The sequence below is a fragment of the Oryzias latipes genome, chromosome 20 (assembly GCF_053564925.1).
Source record: "Oryzias latipes strain Hd-rR chromosome 20, Olatipes_Hd-rR_3.1".
In the NCBI taxonomy this organism is placed as follows: domain Eukaryota; kingdom Metazoa; phylum Chordata; class Actinopteri; order Beloniformes; family Adrianichthyidae; genus Oryzias; species Oryzias latipes.
In genome coordinates this window covers 3,707,094-3,734,440 of record NC_136256.1, presented here as the reverse complement: position 1 = coordinate 3,734,440, position 27,347 = coordinate 3,707,094, and the positions used below count along the sequence as shown (strand labels likewise).

Sequence of the window (27,347 nt, the reverse complement as noted above, 5' to 3'; positions counted from 1 at the left end):
AAAACAAGCCCTTGAACATGACTTGTTCAAAAAAAAAGAACCTATCTGTCCCTCCAGTTTTAAAAGGCAAAACAAAGTGAATTAAGATAGAACTATACATAGAAACGGAACAAAAATAAATTCTATTTCCTAAGCTGCTGCTCCAAAGGCTCTGTGGTCTGTCTTCATATCCGCCAGCTGGAGCTGTTTTATTTTGTAAGCCTTCACATTTATATCTTCAAGCGCCGGACCCGCTGTCTGCGTCACGGCAGCCGAACTATGACGTAACCCCCGTCCTCCAGGCGCTCGCCAGCGCTTGGCACGTGCACGATGAAACGAGCGGATGTGATTGCAGCACGAGACTAAGCAAAGAGGGACAGAACCAGCTTGAGACAAAAAAACCTCCCCCTGACGTCACATAATCTCTCATGCAAACACGTTTTGGTTTTAAAAACATGTTTTCTACACAAGCACCCCCTAGTTCTTACGCGGAGGATGAAGGTGTGAGTCGGTTGGCGCATTGATTTGGAAATCATCCAACAGTTGGAAACTGTCTGGAAATGTCGTTAAATGTAAACGTGTTTGTATTCTTTAACAGAAAATAGCATTAAATATATATTTAGGGTAAGACAGTTGAACAACTCCGCGTTATTGAAATTTAAAAGGTGAGTTTGTAGATTCTATGACGTTTTGGTAAATTTAGGCTAATTATTTGAGATTCTTCGAAAACAACCTGTATTTATGTGTGGAGTCACGTCATTTCAATCAGAGCAGTGACTCAGCTTCTGTCCACAGCTAAAAATAGCCGCCTTGCTCCTCCGAGCATCAGCTGCTCCCTCAGTCACGGTTTTGCTCTCACGCGGCGCTGCTGCGGCTCGGCTCGGTTCGGATTCGGTGATGACCCGGCTGGCTCTGAGCCGCGCAGACATGACAGGTGAGGACAAACAGGACATCTGTGTTCTTTCAGAGCGAGACGGTGATGATGATGATGGAGCCATCCCTCCTTCCTGTCTGTCTGCTCTTTGAATGCTGGGAGATGCTGCTGCTGCTGCTGCTGCTGCTGCTGCTGATGCTGATGATGATGCTGCTGCTGCTGCTGCTGCTGCTGCTGCTGATGATGATGATGATGGATGATGCTGATGGATGACCTATTCCCGTTTATTCCTCTTTGTAGCCCATTTTTGATTTGTTTCTGCTCGGTTGTTGAAGCTTTTAAGCGAGATTTCTCTCTATAAATGTAATGTCTCATAGGCCTGCCCAATAAATCGCAAATGTATCGATATCTCGATATCTGTGCAAAATGTATATCGCAAAAGACGGCGATAATCGCAGTAAATGATTACTTTAATGCTTGAAGCATTTAGCAGATCCAATAAATAAATTTATGCCTTTGACCAATCAGATGAAGCCTTTTATGTTAGGCGCTCGCCTCCCATGCAGACTAGTTTCATTTAGAGGATGATTTAAGGGATGTTGACTGTTATTTAAATGAAACTGCCGTAAAATAGAAATTATATTTTCGGTTGTTTTACTATTTGTTCAAATATCACAAGTTTTCCTCATATCGTGGAGCCCTAAGGTCTCACATTCCTGCTCAAATTCCAAACTAATCTGTGTGATTTTGGTTTGTGGTGAAGCAAAGTAGACCCTATGTGTTGGAACTGGGGCGGTTCTGGTCTGCCATGTGAGCGTCTGTCCAGAGTCGCCCCGCGGGCGTCATGTCCGTCCAGCAGACAGGAGGAGCAGGAGGAGGCCTGGAGCTCCCTGTCTGGGCCTCCTGTTCACAGCATTTAAACCCGGAAGCTCTTCAGTGTTTATGTTTTCCCACCGCCTCCTGGCAAGCGTTGCATGAATCATGTGTGTCTGTCTTCACACACAGCTCTGGTCCCACCTGCCTCTCCTCCGCCGCTCCACAGCAGGAGCGCATCTCCGTCCAGAACCGCATCCGGCCCTGCAGGTACTCAGCTGATGGCAAATGTCTGCTGCAAACAGGAAAAAGGCAACAAAGCTGACCAACACCAAACAAATGAAAACAATACATATCCAGAGAGGCTAAAATAACACAAAACATTAAAGATAAAATGACTGCACACTTAAGCTTCGGTGCCATAGGAAAAATGTGACAGGAAGGAAAAGACACAAGGTGAGTGTCAGCGTCCAGCTGGTGGAGCTGTGGGCGTCCGTTATGGGGTTTGGAGAGGGGGTGTACTTGTCGAGTGTAGATAGATTTACTTTAAGGCCTCTGATCTAAACAAAAAATCTGTGTGGATGAAAAAAAAGCTGCTTTGAACTTTGAATTTCCGCCCTTGTAGGTACCATGACCATTCGGCCTGCAATAACCGTTCGGGGTCCTTTCGACTTAGGATGATGTCACACTACGGTGGCCCCACTTGGTCAAACTGCGTAGCGTGGAGATCTGCTCGGGCTAAACATATTTTCATTTCACATTTCCTTTTGTAACCCAAAGTTCTTTTCCCTCATAAATGGAGAGATTTTGCATCAACCCACTTAGTAAAAAGATCTGTGGCTGTTAGAATGAAGCTGCTGCTCCACACAGAGAACCGTGTCTCTGATCAGAGCAGCTGGAGTCTGTAGCTTCGTGTTCGCAGGCAGGGAAGGTGCTTTGTTTTATAGTGCTTGTTTAATAATCATAACAATAAAAGCTTGTTTTGAAGAAAATCTCAGTCTGTGTCGGAGCTCTGTTTGTTTACAACGGACTTCATAATATCTTCTTCTATGGTGGTGTCGTAATTTATCCAGACCAATCACTGTCTGACACGTCATTGGACCAACGGACAGCCAATCACATAATGTGACGTCAGCACTAGTCCAAGGACCCCGAACGTTTGATGGAGGCCGAATGGTTATGGTACCTACACACCCTAACCCCTAACTACTGAAACTATATAGTGTGCCACTATGTGGTGCCCTGGAAAGCAATTCTGACACCATGCTCATTACGTTTTATTTTTTAAATGACAAAATTAATTTCTAATTGATGTGGGGGTTTCGCGACAATTATTTATGAGTCCACTGTCTTCTGAAGATAAAATCATTGATGGTTTATCAAAAAAATATATTTAGATACATTTTTCCCCCGCAAAAACTGTTCAGATGCAATGCATTGTGGTCTATATTCGCCAATCTAGTGAGCATTGATGCACACTGGTTTCTCACAGAGACTTCTGGTGAATTTCTAGGACACTGGATTATGGAATTGTAGGTTCAGACAGAAGACTACAAAATGGCCAATATAGTGCACTATGTAGGGGTTAGGGTGGGAATTCAGACAAAACCCACATTTATCAAAAAAGCTTCTAGTGGAGCACATTAAAACGTAAAATAACATGAAAGCAGATTAATGTTGAGGAAATAAAAAGGTTCAGTCAGTCGAGAATTTGAAGATACAGAAAGAGAAACGAGGATTAAACAACCCACTCAGATGGCAAGGATGTTTTCAACGTGTCCTTGTGGTATTTTCTGATGATGGAAGGAATGTATAAAAGAATTGAAGCTTCAGACTGCATTCCTAAATATTTCTTTTCAAATTGTGGCGAATCAGTAGCAGAAGAAAAAATGCAGTTGGAAACAGATCATATTTGTGATGGAGGAAAACGCAGGGGGGTGGGGGTGGGGCACATTCTGCTCCATTCTGATCATCCACTGTCAGACCAATAGATCCATGAACGTCTTTGTTTTCCTGGTCTGAGCTGGAATCTGGATCAGAACTGGACGGCGGGAGCAGCCGGACGCGGATCCCTAGCCTTGTATCCCTCCGCCGTCCATGCAGTGTCTGAAATAGTTCTATATCACCCCTAACCCTCCAAATGCCCCTATTGATGGGGTAGGGAGAAGCTGCAGAGGTAGGGGAAGAATTGGGATTATAAAATAATGACTCATATAAAATGAAACTATGTTTCTAGTAAAGTTGTTGGACCTTTCTGCGTCTCTGTTGTTCCTTTTTCCAGAAACGGTGTTAACACGCCTCTTTGGCTGCAGGTTTCTTAAAAGCAGACTCTTCATTTCTCTGAAGAAAGGGAAAACCATGTTTGCACATCAAACATTAATCTGCAGACCCAAATATGTAAATATGTCCAGAATTTTGATGCTTAATTTTAATTGATGGCGTGGTTCACATGCTTGTGAAGAGCTTAATCTGGGAAGCATCTGCACGTTTTGGCCTGAAAGTCTTTCCAGAATCCTTCAGGGACGTCTGAAGATCACCAGAGTTTTTCACATCCATTAGGACTGGCGTTTTGGAGATAGTAATCTGAATCCCGTCTGTTGTGCTGCGCCTGCAGAGCTGCCCCAGCTGCTGCAGGACAAGGAGCGCCGTGTGCAGCAACAACTGGAGCGCTGCGCTGAGGAGCGAGGGAGGAAGATGGAGGAGCAGCGGCGGAAGGAGCAGCAGCGAAGGGCGGCGGCTGAAGACAAGAGACGGCAGCAGCAGGAGGCTGAGAAGGTGGGAGCGTCCACAGCACTGCTAAAGTTAGCAAACAGAAGCGGCTCGTGCTGCGTTCAGGTGTTCAGGCAGCAGTCATCACTGTCCACCCAGCAGGGTGTGTTGTTATTGTGTTGTGTTGTTTACAGTCAGCCACTCATGCGTTTGTTCTTCAGGCTCAGGAGCATCTCAGGTTTGGTTTCTGTCTCAGTGACTGAGGTTGTTGTTGTGTTGGATCCTTGTCTGCTGTAGCTTTGCTGTCATGCGTGTGGATTCCCTGACTCTGAGTGCAGCCTGCAGCTTCATCATGTTGTGTTGATGAAGTCTGAGTGGGATCTTCTGTTTCTGTGCTTTGCTGCAGTTCTGGTCGCATGTTTTCGTCAGACGGTGTGCTGCGGGTGACTGGTTACTTTCTTCCATTTATTTGAATTTGGATCACTTTAGTCGTGAACCAAAGTTCCTTTAAATCCCACATAAAGAATGACGTGATGGTTTATGTTGAACCTTCTTGACCTTGACAGTGTGGAAATGTCAGCATGTGTTTCATTAAACCACATCCTGCTGGACTAATGATGAACAAATATTCACTGTGGCGTCAATAAGAAAATAAATCCTACCGGCCTTTTTTCATTCTTCTGATACGTTGATTCGAGAAAATCAGAAAAATCCTTTTTCATTTCAGTGAATTACACTCACAAACAAAATATTTAGTTTGTCTTCTTTTTATTTTGGATTCCACATAACATATGAGTTGATGAAGCCATTCCCTCTGAAGTTTTTAAGGCATTTTTTATTTGGATTTTGCATTGAGATTCATTCCAAATGGCTTTTCTGGATGTTCTGATCCTTCAAAACCGTCTTCAGGGAGACGCCCAACATGCTGAAGGCTGTTTACCTGTGACTAAGCTGGGATCCAAACCGTGGCTTTGCTCCTCCTCTAACAGCTTTCTGATCCATAACGGAGTTCCGGCTGGGAGTCATCACTGCAGCAGCTCTAAAGACTTCCTGTCTGCTGAAGGGTTCTGTGCAGTCAGCATGTTTCCACCAGCCTTAAAGTCCCACTCTGATCATCTTTTCATCGAATTTCAAAGCGTTCCCAGTGACCTTTTAAGTATGCCGTTTTTAGCAAAAATCCAAAACCTGTGTGGTTTTCTATAGAACATAGTTTCTGCAGAGCGGCAGGAGTTCGTTAGAAATTCACCTCTGAGTTGTGAACAAGGCTGTTGGTGCTCATTAACCATCATCCCTTTGTTTACACTCTCTCCCATTAGCTTACAGCCTCTCTCAACCCCAACCTAACACTGCAGCTGCAACAAAAGTGGGGAGCAGGATCGTAGCTATGCAGCCGTGCAGCATTATTCGTCTGCTCCTGAGTAAAGAAATACTCAGAAACGCAATTTTAATCTGATTTGATAGTATTTTTTAACATGTTCTTGTGGCATTTTTTCATAATGGAGGACATAAATAAAGAAAATGAAGATTAAAATTGTGTTATGGCATTGTGTTACAGTAAGGTTGGGTGTTATTGTCTTTCGATCCCATATTTTCATGTCTGTGTGCACGAGGACTTAGCATGTTATGCCTGTGTGTGGGTGTGTGTATGTGTGCACCAATCCTTTGCTATCCAAGGCATGTTCACGTTGGGAGTGGGGTCATCTGGACCCCACAAGATAGCACAGCTAACTCTATCTTATCCTGTGACCTTTTAATTGTCACCCCCCCCCCCCCCCCCCTTTCTGTCTTCCCTCCTATATCGTTCTGTCCGAGCGGCTAAAACTCAATGAGGTTCAGCTTCTATAATAGGAGGGGTTTATATGAACATACTCCAGGAGTAACAAACAAGCTAAACATACAGCTGCATTCTGTGTTTGTGTTTGCTGGACAGAACAAAAAGAAACAAACAGAGGTTTGGGGTGTGAGGGGCTGTAAGCTCGTGGAGAGAATGTAAACAGATGGCGGTCCCGCCCACAACTCAGAGGGGAATTTCTAATAAACTCCTGCCGCTCTGCAGAAACTAGAAAACCACACAGGTTTATAAAATGTACTAACAGAGTAAAGTAACTAATTATTTCGGTCCTCGCTACGACACCATTTGGTATAAATCGTGGAACATTAATTCACAGGTTATGGGTGTGGTTCAATCAGTTCCTCCTTTTTTTGAATCTGGCGCTTAAGGCAGCATTTTCAGGCTGGGAATATCGATTCTATTTGACTTGAATTGAACCACATTGTGTCCCGGTGCAAAGACGGCATCGGCGTCCATCTACAGCCACTCAGATGAAGCACCCAGACCCCAAAGCTTTCCTTTCCTCACAAGCCACCCAAGCTGCGGAGTGACCATGCAGCACCACTAAAACAAGCCCAACTGGGTTTTACTGCCCAACGACGTGGAACTGGCACAGAACGGAACAGAATTATTGCAAGTTATGCCGTGGGAAACACGCTCCCACTGTCCACTGTTGAGTTGGAGTCACTCAGAGATCATAGCCGGAGTTAAACCCACAGAGCCATAAACTTCACTGATGACAGAACACAGAAAGGAACAGGAATGTATTTAGTTTGATTGTTATACAAAGTGTGTTTTCTCCATGTAAATTTAATATTACTTCTCTTTTTCTTTTTGCAGTTTGTAGTGTGATAATTCTGAAGTTCAGGTTAAGGTGCAATATTAGACTGAATTTCTTAGATGCAGCAGAGATATTGTTATTTTCTTGTTGCTACATATTCTAGTTGCTGGTTTTGAACTTCCAGTTTTCCCCACCGTTACTAGTTGAGAGTATTTTGTTCATTTAAACTAAAATTAGAAACTTGAAATATATTGATACTTTAAAACATTCCTGTTTTATATAAAGTTATTTAGTTATGCTTGTTTATGGTTTTTGTGTAAAAATTCTAATAAATAAATTATATACTTTAATCCTCCATTATAATTAAGCACACAATTGAATCTATACCATATAGAACTATCTATAGTATCTTCCGTTATTTTTTGGTGCTTAACTCCTTCTACAATTTTTCTGCCTCCATTATTCAACTATTCAAATGTTCAGCTCTTTCAGTTTTTCCAGCTGTGACTTTTGGTCCTTCAAATCCTTGAACTTTTCAAGATGTTCCAGGATTTTTGCCTCCATTGAATTACACGGGGAATCCTTGGTGCAGAAGCTCGCTGGTTCGATACCCGGCTCTGGTTATTTTTCACAAACATATCTTTTTTGTTCTTGTGCTATTTTCAATTTATTTATGGTCAACTTTGATCATGTCTTTATTTTTTCAACCCTGCATTTTCTTCTGGAAATGCAGCGGTTTCTAGTTACTTTTGAGATGCAGTAACTGAGTTCCTGACTCAATTACTTTTTGGGTGATGTACCTAGTAACTCTAATTCCTTTTTTGGAGTCAGACTGGTCCTAAATGCAGAGCTTACTTCATGTTGGTAACAGGACTGTTGCTGATCACATTCTGATTCCAGTTGTGCTGGCGGTCTGTCACATGACCCAGCCCCTTAAATTCTGCCAGCAGATGTTGGCCTCGCCATTCTCAAGGTTATTTACTCTGATGTTAAAGCTAAAACATCTTACATGTTGTAAAGTGGATTCATGATGATAATTATTGTGACGTTCATGTCCAGGTTTGCCAGAAGACGTGGGATAAACTTCTCTTAAACTGTAAGCTGATAATTATTAAACTCTTTTCTTCTGCTCAGTATTGAATGTTTTAAGTATTGTAGTGAAACTACCATATCTTTTTTTTAAAATGACTCGTCTGGGATTTTGTTTTCTGACATGAACATGTCTCCGTCAGGATGAGCTTATTTAGTGTAAACTCTGACTCCTGGTGTGTGTGTAAACAGTGTCTGTGTGTCTGTGTTCAGATCAGATAAATGCTCCAATCTACATAAATGCAGTGAAATGAAAGAAGAAGCTCTTTCTGTTGTGGATGCTTTCATCAGAGCAGGTTTCATTACTTCAGTCTCTTGTTAGTCCAGCTTTGTGTTCCTGAAATGTTTGTAGCTTCTCCTTCTTTTTGTTGTTAACCATCTGCAAGGATTATTGTCCTGCACATGAAAAGAATAAACAAAAATCACCAAAGTTGATAGAAAACCGATTTGGATCACGGATAACTACGGATGCTTGGCTCTGTTTTTGTTGTAGATGCACTGTAACTGATTACACAATGATCTTTAAGTTATAGCATTAACATGTTTAAGTTTACAATTATTAAAATTACATTTTCAGTTTACTTAAATCTTTATTTTCCTTTCATAAATATTTTCCAATTAAAAAACTATTTTTTATATTTCTCAACTCATAGAAATGTAAAATGCACTCAAATGATTTAAAAATGATCTAACTCATTAAGTATGTGTAGCATTCAAAATATTTACAATTATTCAGCTTAAAATGTTTGGAACTGGAAATGTATTTTAAACAGAGATATTAATACTTTCCACAATTTTATGATTAAAAAAACCATGAAACCACACAATAGTGATTGCTTAATACAATTTTTAGAATTAAATACAATGTGCTTTCTTCAAAAAATGCACATATTTCAACAGATGGCAGAAACAATCTATATTTATTGGTAGAACTATACTAGAAATACAGTGCCTTGCAAAAGTATTTGCCCCCCTTGAACTTTTTAACCTTTTGACACATTTCAGGCTGCAAACATAAAGATATAAAACTGTCATTTGTTTGTGAAGAATCAACAACGAGTGGGACACAATCATGAAGTGGAATGAAATTTATTGGATATTTCAAACTTGTTTAACAAATAAAGAACTACAAAATAGAGCGGTCAAAATGATTCAGCCCCCTTAAGTTAATACTTTGTAGCTCCACCTTTTGCTGTGGTTCCAGCTGTGAGTCTCTTGGGTTTGTCTCCATCACTTTTGCTCATGGAGAGACTGACATTTTTGCCCCTTCCTCCTTAAAACAGCTGGAGCTCAGTGAGGCTGGATGGAGAGCGTTTGTGAACAGCAGTGTTCAGTTCTTTCCACAGATTCTTGATGGGATTCAGGTCTGGACTTTGACTTGGCCATTCTAACAGCTGGATATGTTGATTTGTGAACCATCCATTGTACATTTTCTTTATGTTTGGGATCGTTGTCTTGTTGGAAGACAAATCTCCGTCCCAGTCTCAGCTCTTTTGCAGACTCTATCAGGTTTTCTTCCAGAATGCTCCTGTATTTGGCTCCATCCATCTTCCCATCAATTCTAACCATCCTCCCTGTCCCTGCTGAAGAAAAGTAGGTCCAAACCATGATGCTGCCACCACCATGCTTGACAGTGGGGATGGTGTGTTCAGGTTTGATGAGCTGTGTTGCTTTTAGGCCAAACATAACATTTTGCATTGTTGCCAAGGTTTCATCTGACCAGAGCTCCTTCTTCAACATGTTTGGTGTGTCTCCCAGGTGGCTTGTGGGTAACTTTAAACAACATTTTTGATGGATATCTTTAAGGAACGGCTTTCTTCTTGCCTCTCTTCCATAAAGGCCAGATTTGTGCAGTATACGACTGCTCTTTGTCCTATGGACAGACTCTCCTCTCAGTTGTTGATCTCTGCAGGTCATCCAGAGTCATCATGGGCCTCTCTGCTGCATCTCTGATAAGACTTCTCCTTGTTTGAGCTGAATGTTTAGACGGACGGCCGGCTCTTTGGAGATCTGCAGTGGTCTAACACTCCTTCCATTTCTTATTATCACTTGCACAGTTCTCCTTGGGATGTTCAAAGCTTGGGAAATCTTTTTGTATCCAAATGTGGCGTTTAAAGAAGCTCCGGTTTGTGATGCAGCGACATGGGCAGCTAAACTGCCTTTTCCTCTCCTCCTTACCCCCTCATGTTCGTCTTTGTTTTCCTCACCTGAGCTGACATCTACCTCAAAACTCTGCAGCTTTCTTTGTGCCGCTAATGTTAGCTTGGGACTATTAGCTTAACTTCAACTTGTTGTAATATTTATTCTGATTGAGAGTCTATAGAATGAAAGATAGAATATGGCAGTTATTTGTTTTATTTTAGAAATTGGGCAGAATGAATCCAGATCAGCCTGCAGTGCGGAGTGGATCTGTCAGCTATCAGACATCCTAATCAGGGCTGATGACAAGACGCCACTGAGAAAAACAACAACAATACGGTGTTGAAAAAGACCGGGGTTGTGGTGTCTTGAGGCGGGGCAAAAACGGAGCGTATTGCAGAAAATAAAATGCTAAATGTTCAATTTGCAACGTCGCATCCGGCAAGTCCAACAACACCTGAACTTGTGATGAGAAAACGAAAAGACAGGCAGAACGTGGTGACGTGGATGACATCATGACGCTACTTTAGGGCTCCTGAAGGTTTTGAGAGCACCACACAAATAAGCTTTGAGATACTGAGCACTATTGAGTTAAATTTGAATTAATCACAACAGAGCTTGATACTTTAAAGTTGAATCGACTACAAAAAGACATGTAAGTTGTGTAACCTTGATAGTGATGTTTGGGTTCACAGAGTAAATCGACCCAGTCTTCCTCAGACAGTCATTGGCCCAAAGACACTGACCTCTGTTTCTGATCCTTCAAAGGTCACCCTGAAACTGACCTGGGTCGTGAACATGCGAGTCTCCGGTCCCCGGAGGATGAGCTCCTCTAGTCAGAGGGAGGGGGAGGGAGGTTCCTGTCAGTGGGCGTCTCATAATGACTGTGATTGGTGGTGCTGCTGGGACGATGGCGTGGATTCAGGTTACGGGAAGGGTTGATGTGATGAGCTGCTGTGTCCGCTCTGAGCTTACAGGCTGCAGCAAATCTAACGTCACCTCACAGTTTAAAAATCTGTGATTTAGTGACTGAATGAGAAAAAACACAGGTTTGTTCTCATCAGCAGAAACGAGCTGCTCTCCTGTGTTTCTGCATCAAGCGAACAGCTGCTGCAGTCTGCTCCTGTCTTAGATCCACATCAGTTTCACTCCCCCCTCCTGCAGTTTGTGTGTATGCACCTTCAGCAAACCCCCGGCGGTGCTGAGGTGGAGCCTTCTCCATGCACTGCAGGTTGACTGAAGCAGCTGATCCGTTGGATTCACTGTGGCTGCAGCGCCCCCCGAGACAGATATGGGAACACGAACAACACAGAGATGTGACGCAATGCTGTGACTATGCATACAAACATTCATACAGCATTCACAGCTTTAGGCTCTCCTCATGATTGTTGTTGTTTGTTTCTGTGTCGGCACAGGTACAGCTGTACGCAGGAAGGACAGCTTCTACGTCATTGATAGCTTCTGATTTTCAGGCCATAGAGATTCATGATGTAAGTCTGGGTAAATGCAGAGAGTTCTAGCAGGAAGGGCATCCAATGTGAAACCAAACCCAAATCAGTCATGGGAATCGCAAACAAAACATTCATTCTGGATCAGTCGCAAGATAACAACAACGTTGACCTACATGGTGGAAGCTGGACGACTGTTGGTGGAAGAAGGAAGGAGAGAAGGAAGTCATGTGTGCAAACGGAGAGATAAATGTTTAGGCAGGAGTGAAGAACTGAGAAACTTCGGTAGAATGTAGGAACTTTGACAGGAAAACTAGAGAGTTGGTCAACATTCTAGAAAGCAGAAAGATGGATCTGCTGTGTTTTCAGATGGAAAGAGATCCAGACTGGTAGATTGGAAGCAGCTCCAAGCTGTTTTATCATGATGTGGATGGAAAAAGGAGCAGAGGAGGAGATCCTGAAGGAGGAGCTTGATCAGGAGGTTCTGGAGGTGAAGAGAGAGTCAGATAGGAGGAAGAGTCTGAAGCTGGAAGATGAAGGTGTGATGTTGAATGTTGTCAGGGGTTATGACCCCCAGGTAGAATAGGAGCTGCAGAGGAGAAGGAGAAATTCTGGAGGGAGATGGATGAGGAGATCCAGGCTCTCCAGAGGAGAGCGTGACGATTGGATCAAACTCTAACAGACATGTGGGTGAAGGAAACAGAGATGAAGTGATGGAGAAGCAGTTGGTCCTAACAAGATACCTGTGGAGGTATGGAAGAGTTTAGGAGAGGCAGCAGAAGAGTTTCTGACTGGGATGGAGAGGAGGAATGGAGGAGAAGAGTTCTGGTTCCATTCTCAAGAAGAAGGGAGACGTGCGGAAAAACTACAGGAATAAAGACGATGAGTCACAATGAATTATGGGAAAGAGAGGAAGCTATACTGAGGTCAGGAGTGAACATCTGTGAGCAGCAGGATGAGGGAACCACAGATGCAATGTTTGCCTTTAAAGATGCTGCTGGAGAAGAGCAGAGCAGGTCAGAAGGATCTGGTTTGTGTCTTTGTAGGTCACTGAGATTTCAATCAGCAAAAGTAAAACATTCCTCTTCTAGTTTATTGTATAGAAAATGTACAGACATGTTAATTTTACTTTGCTACCACTCTAACTCACCATTTCCTGCATGTTTGATACAAAAGGTCTTTTTTAAAGCACAGTTTGTGTCCATTATCTATAAAGATTTCTGTAATGAAGCAATTCACTAAACGAAAAGGAGTTTTCAGAAAGATGTTAACTAAAGTGTTCATTGTTTTATTTGTTTTTTTTAATCATCTAAGCCAGAAAGGTTGCTGTTTCATTTTAAAATCTGTTTATACTAAATACAGGATCAAAATAGGCTCTTTGGATTGTTTTACATTGACTAAGAAAACAAAAATTATGGTTTGCAACTCAATATTTAGGGAGTTGTCCTTTTTCGTATTCTGTGTTTTGGTTTCTTCTGGATTTGTTTGAGTTTTCCTGCTCTCTGGTTTATCTTCAATAACCTCCCCATAACAAAAAAGCAAAAGATTCCTTTAGTTTGATTTTAGGAAATGATGAAGAGGAGGGCATGAAGACGAAGAGGAGAAGACAGTGGAGATATAACCGATGCTAAGCATCCAGTCCACCCAGTTCCTCTGTGTGTCCTCATGTCTGTATGGGGGTTTGTGACAGCCTGCATTCAGCCCCTCCCACCAGTTAAACGCTCTGCGAAACAGATTTGAGAGAGGGAGTGGGAGATCAAGGCACCGAGTTCATGACAGAGAGAGAGGAGGAGGGAGGGTGGGGCGAGTGAGGGGAGTCAGTGCTGGTGGAGCAGCAGATGGAGGAGGATGGAGCAGCACTGCTGTCATATCCCTCTCTGAGTGACAGGCCAGGCAGCAGGCGAATGTCAGCAGACGGCGCGCACACAGCGTGAAGGGACTCTGCTGCTGTTACCATGGCGCAGCCTTCTCCAGGCGCGTCACCTGGACTCCGTCGCCGTAGCGACGGTTCGGTAAGAGAATGTCTCTTCTTCCCCGTGTCTGAACGCAACGAGCAGGAGAGGCTGGAGGCCCTGGTACGCCGGAGAACCGGGGGCGCCGACAGGAGAGGTGGAGGAGGAAACAACGGAGGGGAGGCCCGGGACCACCTGGAGAACAGGCCTAAGCGGTGGACATGGGGAGGACCGCCTGATGGAGTGGAAGGTGAGTGATGATGTCAGAGATTTCTCATGAAAGGATGCTGATGGGGTGTGAGAAGGAGGGAGAGGTGATGGTTGAGGAGGAGGTCTGGAGGTCAGGGAGGGGGGGATGGTAGGATGCAGGGTGGGGACGGCAGCAGAGGAGTGACTGGACAAAGAGAACAGAACGTGAGGAGAAGTGATGGAGAACAAAAGGGGCAGAGGAAGGAAAAGGGTGTGGAGGCTGCATTGCAGGAGGAGCTGGGCTCTGGGAGCGTTTGTCAGAGCCTCCTCGGGGTTCAGAGATGTGGTTGGAGGAGGTGCTGGGACACACACACTGATGTTTGCTGTTGGATTGGCCTCCTGAGTCCTACAGGTGTGTGTTTGTGTGTGTGTGTTGTCTTTTCCGCTGACAGACTGGTCTCGTTCTCTATAGAGCAGGAGTGACACAGCAAACCTCAAACACAGCAAGCAACACACACAGGCGACTCTCCGCCCACATCCTCCTCTCTTGTTTCAGGTCTTTTCTCCCCCGTCTCACCTCGTTCTCTGTTCTGAGGCGTTAGCCGCCGCCTCAGCTGATAGCTGAAGGCCGCAGCGCCACCAGCTCCGGTCTGCGGCGCATTCACAACACCATCAATTATTCACAGCGCTCGTCAGCCAAGCTGTCCCGCTACTGACTGTGGATCAGTGTCCAGCCGGCTTCCTGTGTGGTTCTGGCCCGGCTGTCTGTCACCACGGCTGCTCTGGGATCAGTCAGCCCAACAGAAAGCTGACTGCGGCAGAAACAGCAGCATCTCAGCTTACAGCCTCACTCCATGAAAGGACAGAGGCTTTTATTCATTTGTGTTTTTTCTGACAACTTAAGGATTGTGAATGAATGGACAGATTTAAAAAGATAACTTGGGTAATCATTTAACGTGTAACCCACATGCAGGAGTCGGTTACCTGGAGAATTAACATAGAAACATGGTGCAGGTGAATCCTGGTGCGTTTGATGACCTTTCCTTTCTATTTTGGAGAAGTTGGATTGATTGAAAATAAGCTGTGGGATCAGTTTTCTGAATTCTTTTGTTATAAATATTTTGAACATACAAAATACATAAACAAACATTTTCTTGTGACAAAATAATATGATATACTAATAAAGATACTCTTATACTAAAGAATTATGATAATAATAATATGTACTAAAGAAAACGCCAACATGACTTCATGAACGTTGACTGTTTCTGTAACTACATGGTTTTTTGAGGATCAGAGTGCAGATTTATGTGGTCACTGTGTTTTCCTCCCATTAATCAGACTGCAGGCTTGGCTGCTTTCTGGTGTTCATGCATTTCATTCTCCGTCGTTCCTCTTTTCTGCATTGCAGTCATTTCAATAGAAGTAATTGGTCAACATTTTTACTCCATCTTTGTCTTCACAGCAGCGTGAATGGATTCTGTTTTTTATTTTGTTTGTGAGCTGCAGTTAGACCGGACAAAACATGTGCAGACCTGCCATAAATGCTGTGGGAGTGGGGACAGACTGTTGGGTGGGTCTTGATTTGTGACGGTTTGTAGTTTGACCTTGTTAAGCTCCTCCCATTTCTCTGTTTCATTTTTCCGCATTGGTTTCCCTCTTCCAGTGTCAATGTGCGACCAGCTCAGTTAAAAATGGAGAACTCATTCAGATTTACCATCATTATTGAAGTGATTCAGAGCCCTGACAGGCAGATACCAAACATGTTTGATCCCGTCAGTAATGCCAGTGCTGACATGAGACCACAACGTTGAAAAGAGGACAAATGTGTCGTACATGACTTTACTTCCTCTTTTATGGAGCTACAAAAACATGTAACAGCTCTGACCGTTCTTTAAGGATCGCTTACCTTTCATTTCATATTTTCAAAACAAAAGCAGGTCTGGTAGCTAACCTTTAGCTTAGTCAACCACAAATTACCCAACCATTGACTGTCTATGAGAACTGGACTGAGTGACTCCGCCCCCGTGTTCCAAACAGGAAGTGGTTCCAAGAAGCCAAAATCCCATAGACTTCTACAGAGAAGTAAACATCTGTTAATCTGTCATTCTATTGGTCAGAAGAACAACCATTTTTGATCTATCTTTTCTGACATGTTCTTGATAATCCTCATTTTTTTAATGTGTTTTTAAGGTGTTTTTCCAGGTTACAACCTGACCAATCAGATGCCTCAGTAAAAGTGTGTGGTCTCACTGCAAACGTTTGAAATGCTGGATTGACAGATTCTGCCGAGCCCGCTTTCAGAGGAAGGGGTGTGGCTTCCCAAAAAGCTCTCTCCTGAGTGGCTGGAGTGGTTGCCCTAGAAACGATGAGTTAGAATAACTCAAAGCAATCCCTGCTTATTGACATCATCCTGCTCCAACATGGCGACATCCAGACCACCAAAAAATGGCGACTGAACTGATTTCCTTTTTCTGGAGCCGTTTTCTCTGGATGACCTCACGCTCACTCGGTCCATGTCTCAGATACAACAGTTTTTTTGGTTTCAGCAGAAATCCATCAAACCGTACTCTGTTGTACTAGAATGGGTAAAATGCTGCAGCCGTGGAGCAGAACCAGGTGATTTATGAATGGAGTCTGGTCTCTGAGGGCAGTCATTTTTGAATGGTGTACTCTGTTTTTGGTTCATTTATCTGGCAGATCAGCTGATCTCCACACCTCTGCAGCTTCAGGTGATTTAGATGGACTCAGTAAAGGGGTCATCTCCTGTCAATCATACTGGAGCTGTTTGGTTAGTTGGTTTCTTTGATTGTTTCAGTGTTTTGTTGGACTATATACAGATGTTACAATGAGAGAAACACCTTTTTGAAGAAATCCTTTAAAACATTTTTTACTTCTGAATTGATGTTGGAGTTTAATATTGTCTAAGAGTCACATTCTAAACCAGCTTAGTGTTTGACTGACGGCAGAAGGACGCAGCTTTCAGAGGGGAGGTTTTGGAAGCAGCTTCAGGTTGAGATGATGACGATGATGATGATGATGATGATGATGATGATGATGATGATGATGAGAGGAGGTTCTGTTCTGTCTTCAGAGTTTCGCTCCAGTCATGGTTCCTGGTTCTGATCCAGCCAAACAAAAGAAATTCACATTAGAACAGTCTCTGTTTCACAGCTTTAAAGGCGGATTGAAAATGTTTCAGTTGGAAATAATATTTGGAAACAATATTATATAATTGAAATAATTAAAATTAACTTTTTAATTAACTCATTTTTAACTTGAGTTAAACATAAAATGCCAGTTTTGTTTGTATATTAAAACCTGCTCTAATCAATCAAATATAGCACAAATAAATCGATCTGACTCTAGTTTCATCTAAAAACTCCTTTCATTTTGTTTAAGACAAACAAATTTCAAAAGCCCATCAAGTCAGTTGAAAGTGTTGTGTTGATTCGCCAATGGTGACCACACAACAGCAGTAGAAGTTTGAGTAGTTCTGGACGACGGTTCTGGTCCAGGTGCACAGGTGTGTTTGCACAGGTGAATGGTGTGAATGTAACGCTTTGCTTTTCTCGCTCTGCTTCACCTGCTGCCCAGGTAACCCTAAGACCCCGCCCTGCAATGCCATGGGCTCCGCTCAGCCCAAAGATCCCTCTGCTGCTTCTTGTGCCAGCCAATCCCGTCACGGTAGAGAAGACATACCTCTGTGGGCCCCGCCCACCCACCCCCACCATCGCCACTGTTTTCGTCTGAATGCTGCATGACTGTTCTCACCAACAGATGTGTGTGTTTGTGTTTTCTGTCTGACACTCACTTTCAAATGTTGAGCACTTTGTAAAGACAAACAAAAGTGAATTGCAGTATTTTGGGTTTGTTTCTCTCCACAGAGTTTAGAGATTTATAGGAACGTATAAAACAACAATCTGACCAGTGCTTTAACATTTTAAAACACAATTAACACAAGTGATGGATTAATGGAACACAAATAAAAGAAATTGACAATATTAAAATGCCATCCCAGCCAACAAGGAAAAGCCTGGAAAAAGGATCTTTACCAATGTTTGGTTTTGCATTTCCAGTCTGAAAAAACCCAGAATCTGTGTCTTTTAGATCTTGACTTGTAGATCTCTTAGTTTGAGGTTCAATACTTTTTTATCGATGTCCCTCCTGTCAAATATTTTTTCAGCTCTCAACTTGAGCTTTAGCAATTTAGAAATGAAAAGAGATAAAAACAAAGAAACAGAAACTCTGTTTTGAATAAACAACATTACGTATAAAGAAATGAATCCTGACTTTAAAGAAGCTGACAGCCGCCATGTGGAATTTTACCAGCAAAACCTATAGATGTTTCCATTTATAGTTACAGTCTACAGAAAATACAGATGCTGAATTTATTTTAAGTAAATGTGTGCCAGATATTTGTTTTTTCGATAAATACCTCCCGGGTTCCCACTAAGTGCCTCCATAGATGCACGTGCCTCTGCTTGACAAAACCTGACCTCAGAGAATTCAAAAGATTTAAATACATTCTTTCAGGACAGAAACAGATCTTCTTAAACCTACTTAAACCTTTGGAAAAAACACATTAGGAAATAAAATGAAGCAGAAATGTTCCTGAACAGGCTCAGCGGCTGTTCTTCTCGCTCTGAGACGTTCCTCTGTCTCCACCCTGCTGGATCTTTCTGCAGTCCACCTCTCCTAAATATCCAAATCCTCCTCTATGAATCAAGCATCTCTGACACGGTTCTGGACTGACTGGGAATGGGAGGAATCCAGCTCTGCCCTGCCCGTCACTGCATCTTCACTGGAGTTCCACACGGCTCTCTTCTTGCCCCCTTTTTCTTTTTGCCTTATGCTGCATCTCTGAGCTCCAACATTCACTCACGGCTTGTCTTACTTTCTGTGCAGATGATGGTATTTTTCAACACATGAATTGCTCGTCTCATGGACTTCTTTGATTGGAAAAAAAACCCACAGTTTTAGCTTCATCTCCTACGGACAGAAGTTCTGATCTTTCCTGCAGTTTCTCCGTTAGATTTGCCATCAAGTTGTCGTCTTCAGTTATTGTCCTGCATAACCTCTGAGGAATTTGGGGGTCGTCGTCAATGACCAGTGTAACTTTTCAGAAACTTCCTTCACTTCCCAACAAGCAGATTTCCATCATCTGGAGCATCAGACTCCACTTTTCTGTTCCCCATGTTCACACTCTTTTCATCTCTGTTGTTTCCTGCTCTGGTCAGCCTGCAGGACCACCAGCCTGCAGGACCACCAGCCTGCAGGGCCAAGCTGCAGATGATCATCTCATTTTCCCCCAACACTTTCCTTGCAGAGAAGAATCCATTCTCTCCTGAAATGGATCTGAAAATGAGGCTCTGACCCGCTTTTTGCTGTTTTGTTTCACATGACACACACCAGCACACCCTGCCCCCACCCCATCACAACAAAAGGCTGCACCTCTCGCAGTCATTTTGGCCCAAGGCCTTGTTTAGTGATGCATAAAGATGATTTTCAGCTGGTAGCCCCCCCAACACACACACACCATCCATCATTCCGGACAGTCACCCTGTAGCTGTCTGTGCTGCCACATGACCCCACCCTGACTGCATCCCCCCACTGCCACAGCAGCTACTCCCATTGCCGTCTCCTTTAGATTCAGATAAAAACTCCATATTTTTATGGTTCTTTTGTTTTCCAGCTCTCGTTCAACAAACCAGAAAAGCCGTTTTTACAGATGAAGCACATGGAATACGTATTCACCACAAAACCGTGTGGTCCACATACAAAGCTGGGTGCTACTTCCTCATCCGGATATTGACCTGTCTGCTCGGCAGCCAGACACTCTGTCGGGTCCTGATTTCACTGAAATGGCCTGATGTTCGAGGTCTGTGAGCTGTTCACGTGACCCGGAGAAGCAGCCAGAAACATTTAAGGCGTGGCGGGGCAGGAACAGGGGTGGTGGGGCTGATGGAGGACCCTGATGCAGGAGAGCGGAAACCAAACGAAGGAAACCCGATCCCTTAAGGTTCTTTAGAAGAGCAGCTGAAACAGGATTCCTGAAAATAAGCTTTGTCCTTTGACAATAATCATGACAATAACCTCTAAGCATCACCCTTTCAGTCAGATGTTCAATCCTTCCTGTAAAATCTTTCTCATTAAAAAATCTAACGTAAAATGACTAAATATTCAGGAAAACGTCGTCAAACATGAAAGATAAAATTAAACAAAATAAAGCATCCATGACAAACACTTGACTAAAGCAAAGGATGTATGAATCTCAATCGTTCACTAGCTCTTCATTGGCATTGGTTTGTATTTTTACTTGAACACTTGGTACCATATTCACCAAGTTAAAGTCCCATAATGTTCATAGTTACTGACGCCTTCTGTTATCAGACACGGTTGTGTTTTGTCACATACCTGACATGTTTCAACGTCCGTCAAAACATGTCAGGTATGTGACAAAACACAGAAGAATAACTGATAACAGAAGAACCTAAGAAGTCATTTAGAGTCCCATTGGTGATGATTTTTTTAAATGTAATCCTGAATGTCTCATTTTAGACGGAGCCTCATGTCATCCCCGTGTCCTCTGTCTTCCCCTGTGACTGTTGTCAAACACATCTCACCTCCCTCTGTGCGGCTGCAGCTGCTGCTTCTGTGTGAGCGTCCTCCACCTCCCGATGAGGCAGTTTGCTCCGGTCGGTTCGCTCGGCGTGCAGCAGAGCTGGGCGATCGGCTGCTGTTTGTGTTCATGGGTTCATGCGAGGCATCTCTGTGTTCACCGTCGCAGCAGTTCGCAGGTTTCAGTCAGACTTACTACGTTTTTACTTTTTTTAATACTAGTTGACTTCCTGTCTCCGGTTGCATCAAACCAACTAATCAGCAAGCAGCTGTCCAACTCTTCAGCAGCTCTAAATTCACCTGAACGAGGTGAGATTTCTATCATTTTCCTACGTTTTAAAGAAATAACCTCATTCTCTCTTGTCACCTCCTATTTCTCCTCAAGAATTCTTCATAGTTGACCCTTTCTTTTATTTATCTTTTGAAATGTTCAACTTTTTGGTCACAAAACAAACATGGAGTGTAAAATTATTATTTGAAAAAGATATTGTTCCATATATTTTCATCAGTAAAAAAGCTGTATGTGTCTGAGCTGATGATATAGGATAACTGGCATAAAAGCATCATCAAATACAAATTAATGTTAATAGCATACTAATAACAACATAATTTCTCCTCTGGGTGTTATTGTACATTTGTTGCTGTGTGTGACCCGTCAGTGTCTTTTGTGTCACGTCGAACAGTTTCTCCAGGCAACCACCGACCGATGAGGACTTCTTCCAATCGCAGAAGCATCGCCGGACTCCCAGAGGAAACGCTGAAAGCCAAAACCCCCACGGTCAGCTCACACCTGAGACCCAAACATTCCCTGACCTGTGACCCTCACCAGGGTTAAACCGGCCAAAAATTAAAGCTTAACTGGAAGGAGCTGCATTTCCAGAAGAAAAGGCAGGGTTGAATGCTCTATTGCTGAATAAAAATGAAACTTAAAGGGTAATAATTGGCAAAACACAAAAAAATAATAAAGAAATGATCAAAGTTGACCATAAATAAAGTGAAAAGAGCACAATAACAAAAAAAGATATCTTTTTGAAAAATGCCAGAGCCGGGTATCGAACCAGCGAGCTTCTGCACCAAGGATTCCTCATGTAATTCAATAAAGGCAAAAATCCTCCAAATCCTGGAATATCTTGAAAGGTTCAAGGATTTGAAGGACCAAAAGTCAGAACTGGAAAAAACTGAAAGAGCTGAACATTTGAATAGTTGAATAATGGAGGCAGAAAAATTGTACAAGGATTTAAGCACCAAAAATTGGCAGAAGATACTATAATAAAGAAAGAGAAATGTGAAAACAATGGGTTGAAGTTTTTATAGCTTTATAAATGTAGACTGTTTTAACCAGATACATATTGTTTTTACACAGTCATTTAGGACTTTATGGATAAAGGACGAGTGCTTTAGATCATTTCTGCGTTTTAGTCATGGTTTTTGAACACAGATGTGTTGTAAACTCTTATTCTCACATTGCTGCCATCATAAGCAACATGCATGTGAGAGCCGACAATGATGATAACGATGTCAGTCCACTCTTCTCTGCCTTTTCTGCTGACTCATGTTTGGTCCATTTGATGATCCAACTCTGAACAAATGCATGAAATGATCACAGACGCTCCAGCATTGTACTAAAGAACCCTTCAGGCAACACTTCAACCATTTTTTATTGACACAAGTTATAATCACACAACCTTTTTCCATTTGAAACAGAAATCCATTTAGGTACTTAGACGTGTTCACAAATGATTCCAAGTGTTTTTATTCAACGTACTTTAATAATGCGACTGTCTCGCAGTGCAGACCTGTGTTTTTTGGGTGTTTAATATTAGTTTATTGGTAGTTTGTTGGTGGAGTCATTTGTACAACGGTGTTTAGGGCCAGTTTACAAACAATTATTATGATTTTTAATCACGGCTTTAAAGTAATACATTTACGAGAATAAAGTAATAAATTAAATACATTAAATACAAGAAAAAAAACAAAGTTGTCTGTTTATCTGAGCCGTGCTCAAAGAGGAAAAATGAGGTTGATTTCCAGATAGGTTTCAAAAACAAAGAAATTCTGAACCTTTTGGCGACTCAAAATCAGATTATTGTCAGTGTAGACGTCTTTCTGGGGTTCGGTGTTGGTAAAGCAGAGTTTCATATTTAAATAAGGAGCTCAGAGACACGTTTGGGTGTAGAGGACCGCTACTTTATTTTCCTTTTCCTTCACAAACCCAGAAGTCCATTTATCTCATTACGTCATGTGCACAACACCAATGTGTAAACAGTGTTCCATACGCCCCCTCCTCCAGATGAAACGTCCTGTTTGAACATAAAACAATACAGAGGATGAAAATAGTTATCAACAAAAATTTAACTTACCTGTTCAATTAAGTTTAGTCGGTCTGCTCTGTCTGCTGCTGCACGGCGTTCACCTGCTGCTGCTCTGTACGCTCACTTAGACGTGTACATTTATGACTTTAAATCTCATGATTTTCCTTTTTTTCTTTGTCGGCCCTAAAACTCTGTCATACATTTGGACTTTTTGTTATGCAACATAAGGTTTTTGTTTCAGGATTTCAAACAGTATTTGTGTTTATAATATAATAACTCTGACTCACAGGGAGAAGCACCAAACGCACCGATGAGGAGTTCATCCTTTAGGGCGAGCAGCAAGGCCCCCGCCACCCCCAAACGGTACACACACACACGCACACACACACACACACGCACACCCACACACACACCCACACACACACACACACACACACGAAGAGGGTATATCTGCATTGTCCAGAAGTTCATGTTCTTCCTTTCAGGGTCAGGTCTAACAGGAGCAGAGCCCAGTCCCCCTGCTCCCCGGGTCAGTACCCGCCCTCCCCACTTCGACAGAGAGCCACCACCCCCGGCTCAGAGGACAGGGCCCTCTTTGAGGCCAAGGGTCATGGCAGCACGGAGAAAAAACCCACCAAAACGGAGACGTCAGAGAAGAAGATCCCCAAATCGAGCAGCAGAGAGCTGACAGCAGGTAAAGCTCTAAGAAAGGGTTTTTTTAGAAAAAGGAGAAACTCTATATTCTGTGTTGATGTACTGTCCCTTCACAATCTCACGTGCATTTTTGTGATAATTGTGGAGAAAAAGCTGGAAGTTGCAGCTGTTTTTTCTAAAAAATGTAATAAAAGTTAAGTGAGTTTTCAGTAATAATTTTTTTATTTATTTTTATTTTTTTCAGTAATAATTTTTAACTAAATTATTTGTAATTTTACCCTGGTAGTTGTTTTTTTCTTTAGTTTATTAAATTGCAATTTTATGTAACCTCACAAAAAACAAATCTCTTCTTTCTGAATATTGATTTATTTTTTAAATATTGGTGCAAAGGCAACTGTAATTTTTGAGCAATATGATCACAATATGTTTGATAAATTTCACACAAAAAGACTAACTTTATATTTATATTTTGTGTAGCTACACAAAAAGTGAACATGTTGAAGTTTTATTAGTTTTCTTTTTGTCTTAATCAAAGATGAAGTCTTTGAAAACTTTAACAAGAATGTTTTATGTAAGGGGTAATGGCCGACAAAGCATGCATTATCACTTTTTAACGCACGCTGAGGAAGCCTGAACCGTTCGACGCGGATTGCTTCTGCGAAGTGCGTTAAAAAGTGATAATGCACACTTCAAAGGCCATTAACCTGCTTTTACCTTGGTCTCTTACAAAATAAATAAATAGTAACCAGTTTTTAGTCCTTAATTCTTGTTTTTTTCCAATTTGGATCGCTTTTCTCACAAAAATCGCGCTGCACCACGTAAGAAATAGTCCGCGTCGCGCCGCACCACTGCTGCAGTCAAGATTCGGCGATATAAAGCGATATATGTATGCTGATCTTTCCGATGGCTTGAATAAAGCATCAGTTCAGAGAGAAAGTTCTCCTCTTACCGCTTGTTTTTGTCCAGATGATGAAGCAAAAGGTTGTTTTAAAGATGGCGGCGGAGTGATACAAAACATTTAAGCTACGTGACCGGAACTTATTTTTTCACCGTGCGGTTATCACTGTGGTATATCACTATTTAACGCACACCCAGCAGCCAATCAGAATCGAGTATTCACCCGGACCATGATATAATTCTTTTTAGATGATTCAATTGTTTAAATTTAGTTTAATTGTGTCTGTTGGCCACTTCACCTTAATTCTGTTTCTTAAATGTTGTTATTACTTCTTCTTAAATTTAACATATAAAATATTGACAGACAGACATTATTAGAAAAGTGTTTCAGTTAGAAAGATGACTTGGACCAAACTCTGGGATGATTGGCTGTTAAAAAACACAAACCTTGAAGGAGAACTAAACTGTTGACCTCTGATTTCATCAAGAAGATTTAAAAACTATCTGATGTGTGTTCGTTGTGGTTTAAAGAAGTTTAACAGGGAAGACTCATTTTATGCTGAGACGCTGTCAACCCTATGCATCATGGGAGATGTAGTGCAAAAGCCGTCCAACGCAGACAGACTCTCTTCTCTGAGCTTCATTGTTTTGTTCACTTGTTCCACGGTCTGACACCGGATTCTGTGGAAAGCTGCACCGCTAAAGACGAGCTTTAGCTGGTATTTTTGTTGGAACTGAGAGACTTTATGAGCAGAATCAGAACAAGGAAGTGAAGACTTTAACCACTTCTGATTGGTCAGATGATGATGATGTATGACTTAGTCTCCAAGAATGATTGGTGGAGACAGTTAAAGGGGCGGGACTTTTCCGAAAACAGCTGAAGCTACAACTGAATCGCGGTACCGTTATTCTTATCAAAATGTCTTTAAAAGAATCAAATAATAATCAAATATTTTATGATCTTTCATGTTCCTAACTTCTCAGTGTTTTATCAGGGCCTGTTTGGATGAACACAGAGCTGATATCCTGGCGATGGAAAATGTTTTTAGATCACTGAAAATGGGTAATTTCCCACGGCACACTGGTTGAAAAACACTGCTCTAAGGATTCAGCTGTTTGTAAACCAAACTCTTGGTTTCAACTGAAATGTTTATGAAAAACTATCAGACTTCAATAATAAATCCATTAAATCCTTTTTTCAGTTTTTTTTCATCCAGAAAAAGACAAAGAGAAATGAAAGGACGATGTGGTAGAAACAGGATTTCTCCTCAGAATGAAATCGATCATCTGAACCCCCACCCCCTCATCCACCCCCACAGAGTCTCCAGGCACTCCCACAGCCAGGAGCGTCGGCGGGACGATGGATGCTGAGGAGGCGTCCAGGCTGCTGGCAGAGAGGCGCCGTCTGGCCCGAATACAGAAGGAGCAGGAGGAGAAGCAGCGGCAGGAGGAGGAGAGGCAAGCGTTGCCGTGGAAATAGTTGTTCCTACAAATCCACAACTTTAAATTAGAAACTGGGACTTGGTGACATGTAAATAAATAAGATACAATATTTGACTGTAGAAAGGTCAGAAATCCTGACATTGCTAAAGCCATGGTATCACGGTGAGCGGTCAGACGCTCCATGTAGAGGGAGCTGCAACAATGCAGTTCTCATGACAGGAGCGGGTTAGTGTGTAGAAGTGGGCCAAACCCTCAAACAGGACCGTGTACGGGTGGATGGGTCTGGAGGAACATGATGATGGTCTTCCTGAAGTCTTTCTTTCGTCTGTGAAGCTCATTGCTCGTCTTCTGCAGGCTGAGAGCTGAGGAGGAGCAGAGACGGCAGCAGGAGGAGAAGGAGCGACAGGAGAAGGCTGCACGACAGGCAGAAGAGGAAAGGATGAGGCAAGAGGAGGAGAAGAGGAGGAGAGAGGAGGATGAGAGACGACAGAAGGAGCAGAGGTGGAAAGACATGCAGGCTCAGCTGGACAAGGAGGTCAGTGTGGCGTTTCCTGACTCCCCACAGCTTCACCACTGTTGGCTGACAGTCAGTCATTCTAATGGGGGCTTCATTTGAAAATAGATTAAAATTCTGTCTATATTTTTATAATATAGACAGATATAAAAAATCACAAAGAAAATCAAGAATTCCACTTCAAAGCCTGTATTTACATTGATTTGGATTTTATTAAGGGAATAAGTATTTGATCCCCTAGTAACCATAAAGAGTTCTGGTTCACACAGACCAGTTAGACTCTGCTAATCAACCTGTCGCCTGAAGACACCTGTTTGAACTGATCACCTGTAGAAAAGACACCTGTCCACAGAATCAGTCAGACTCTACAAAACCATCAGCAACAAGCTGGAGGTTACCATGACAACTGTTGGTTCAACATGACCATCGATCCCCGTTTAGGTCTGGGGCTCCAAACAGAGAGAAATCGTCCTAAAACAACACAACAGGATTTAGTTGATGACCTCAAAGCAGCTGGAACCACAGTCACCAAGGAAACCATTGGGAAGACTTTACACTGCAGTGGTTTAACATCTTGCAGAGCTGGAGAAGTCCCCCTGCTTAAGAAGACACATGTGCAGACCCGCCTGAAGATGATTGGAATGAAGAATAATGGGGAGAAGGTGCTGTGGTCCAATGAGACCAACATGGAGCTCTGTGGCATCATGTTTGGAGGAAGAGAAATGCTGCCTGTGACCCCAAGAGCACCATCCCCACTGTCAAGCATGGAGGAGGAAGCATTATGCTTTGGGGGGGACGGGATGGGAGCATGGGCGGAGCCATGTACCGTCAAATCCTGAGTGAGAACCTCCTTCCCTCCACCAGGAGGCTTGAAATGGGTTGTCGATAGGCCAGGAGAAGGACATGTAACATACAAAGAAGACAACCAAGGAACGTCTGAAGAAGCAGATCAAGGTCATGGAGCCAGTCTCTGGACCTCCATCCTACAGAAAACCTGTGGAGAGAGCTAAAGCTCAGAGTTGCTAAGCAACAGCCACCAAATCCAAATGATTCAGAAGTCATTTGGAAAGAGTGGACCAGAATTCCTCCTGATATGTGCAGA

At 42.6% G+C, this 27,347-nt stretch overlaps 1 protein-coding gene across 15 annotated transcripts in view; it reads left to right on the top strand.

Annotated features, from left to right (window-relative positions):
* Window positions 1-458: 458 nt before the first annotated feature.
* The window catches only part of map7d2b (MAP7 domain containing 2b), a 40,347-nt gene continuing 13,458 nt past the window's right edge, over window positions 459-27,347 (top strand). For 2 of the 15 annotated variants that reach the window (XM_078938834.1, XM_078938833.1), the window contains exons 1-13: window positions 459-644; window positions 775-913; window positions 1,859-1,936; window positions 4,281-4,441; window positions 11,631-11,705; window positions 13,721-13,865; window positions 17,402-17,491; window positions 20,648-20,734; window positions 21,085-21,203; window positions 23,027-23,100; window positions 23,223-23,431; window positions 25,608-25,746; window positions 26,086-26,266. In XM_078938834.1, the coding sequence (XP_078794960.1) occupies window positions 877-913; window positions 1,859-1,936; window positions 4,281-4,441; window positions 11,631-11,705; window positions 13,721-13,865; window positions 17,402-17,491; window positions 20,648-20,734; window positions 21,085-21,203; window positions 23,027-23,100; window positions 23,223-23,431; window positions 25,608-25,746; window positions 26,086-26,266 (1,395 nt within the window). In that variant the 5' untranslated portion in view covers window positions 459-644; window positions 775-876. Of the gene's footprint in view, window positions 645-774; window positions 914-1,858; window positions 1,937-4,280; window positions 4,442-11,630; window positions 11,706-13,443; window positions 13,866-17,401; window positions 17,492-20,647; window positions 20,735-21,084; window positions 21,204-23,026; window positions 23,101-23,222; window positions 23,432-25,607; window positions 25,747-26,085; window positions 26,267-27,347 lie in introns of those variants that run through there. The other 13 variants (XM_078938843.1, XM_078938842.1, XM_078938841.1 and 10 more) reach the window with 11 other exon arrangements.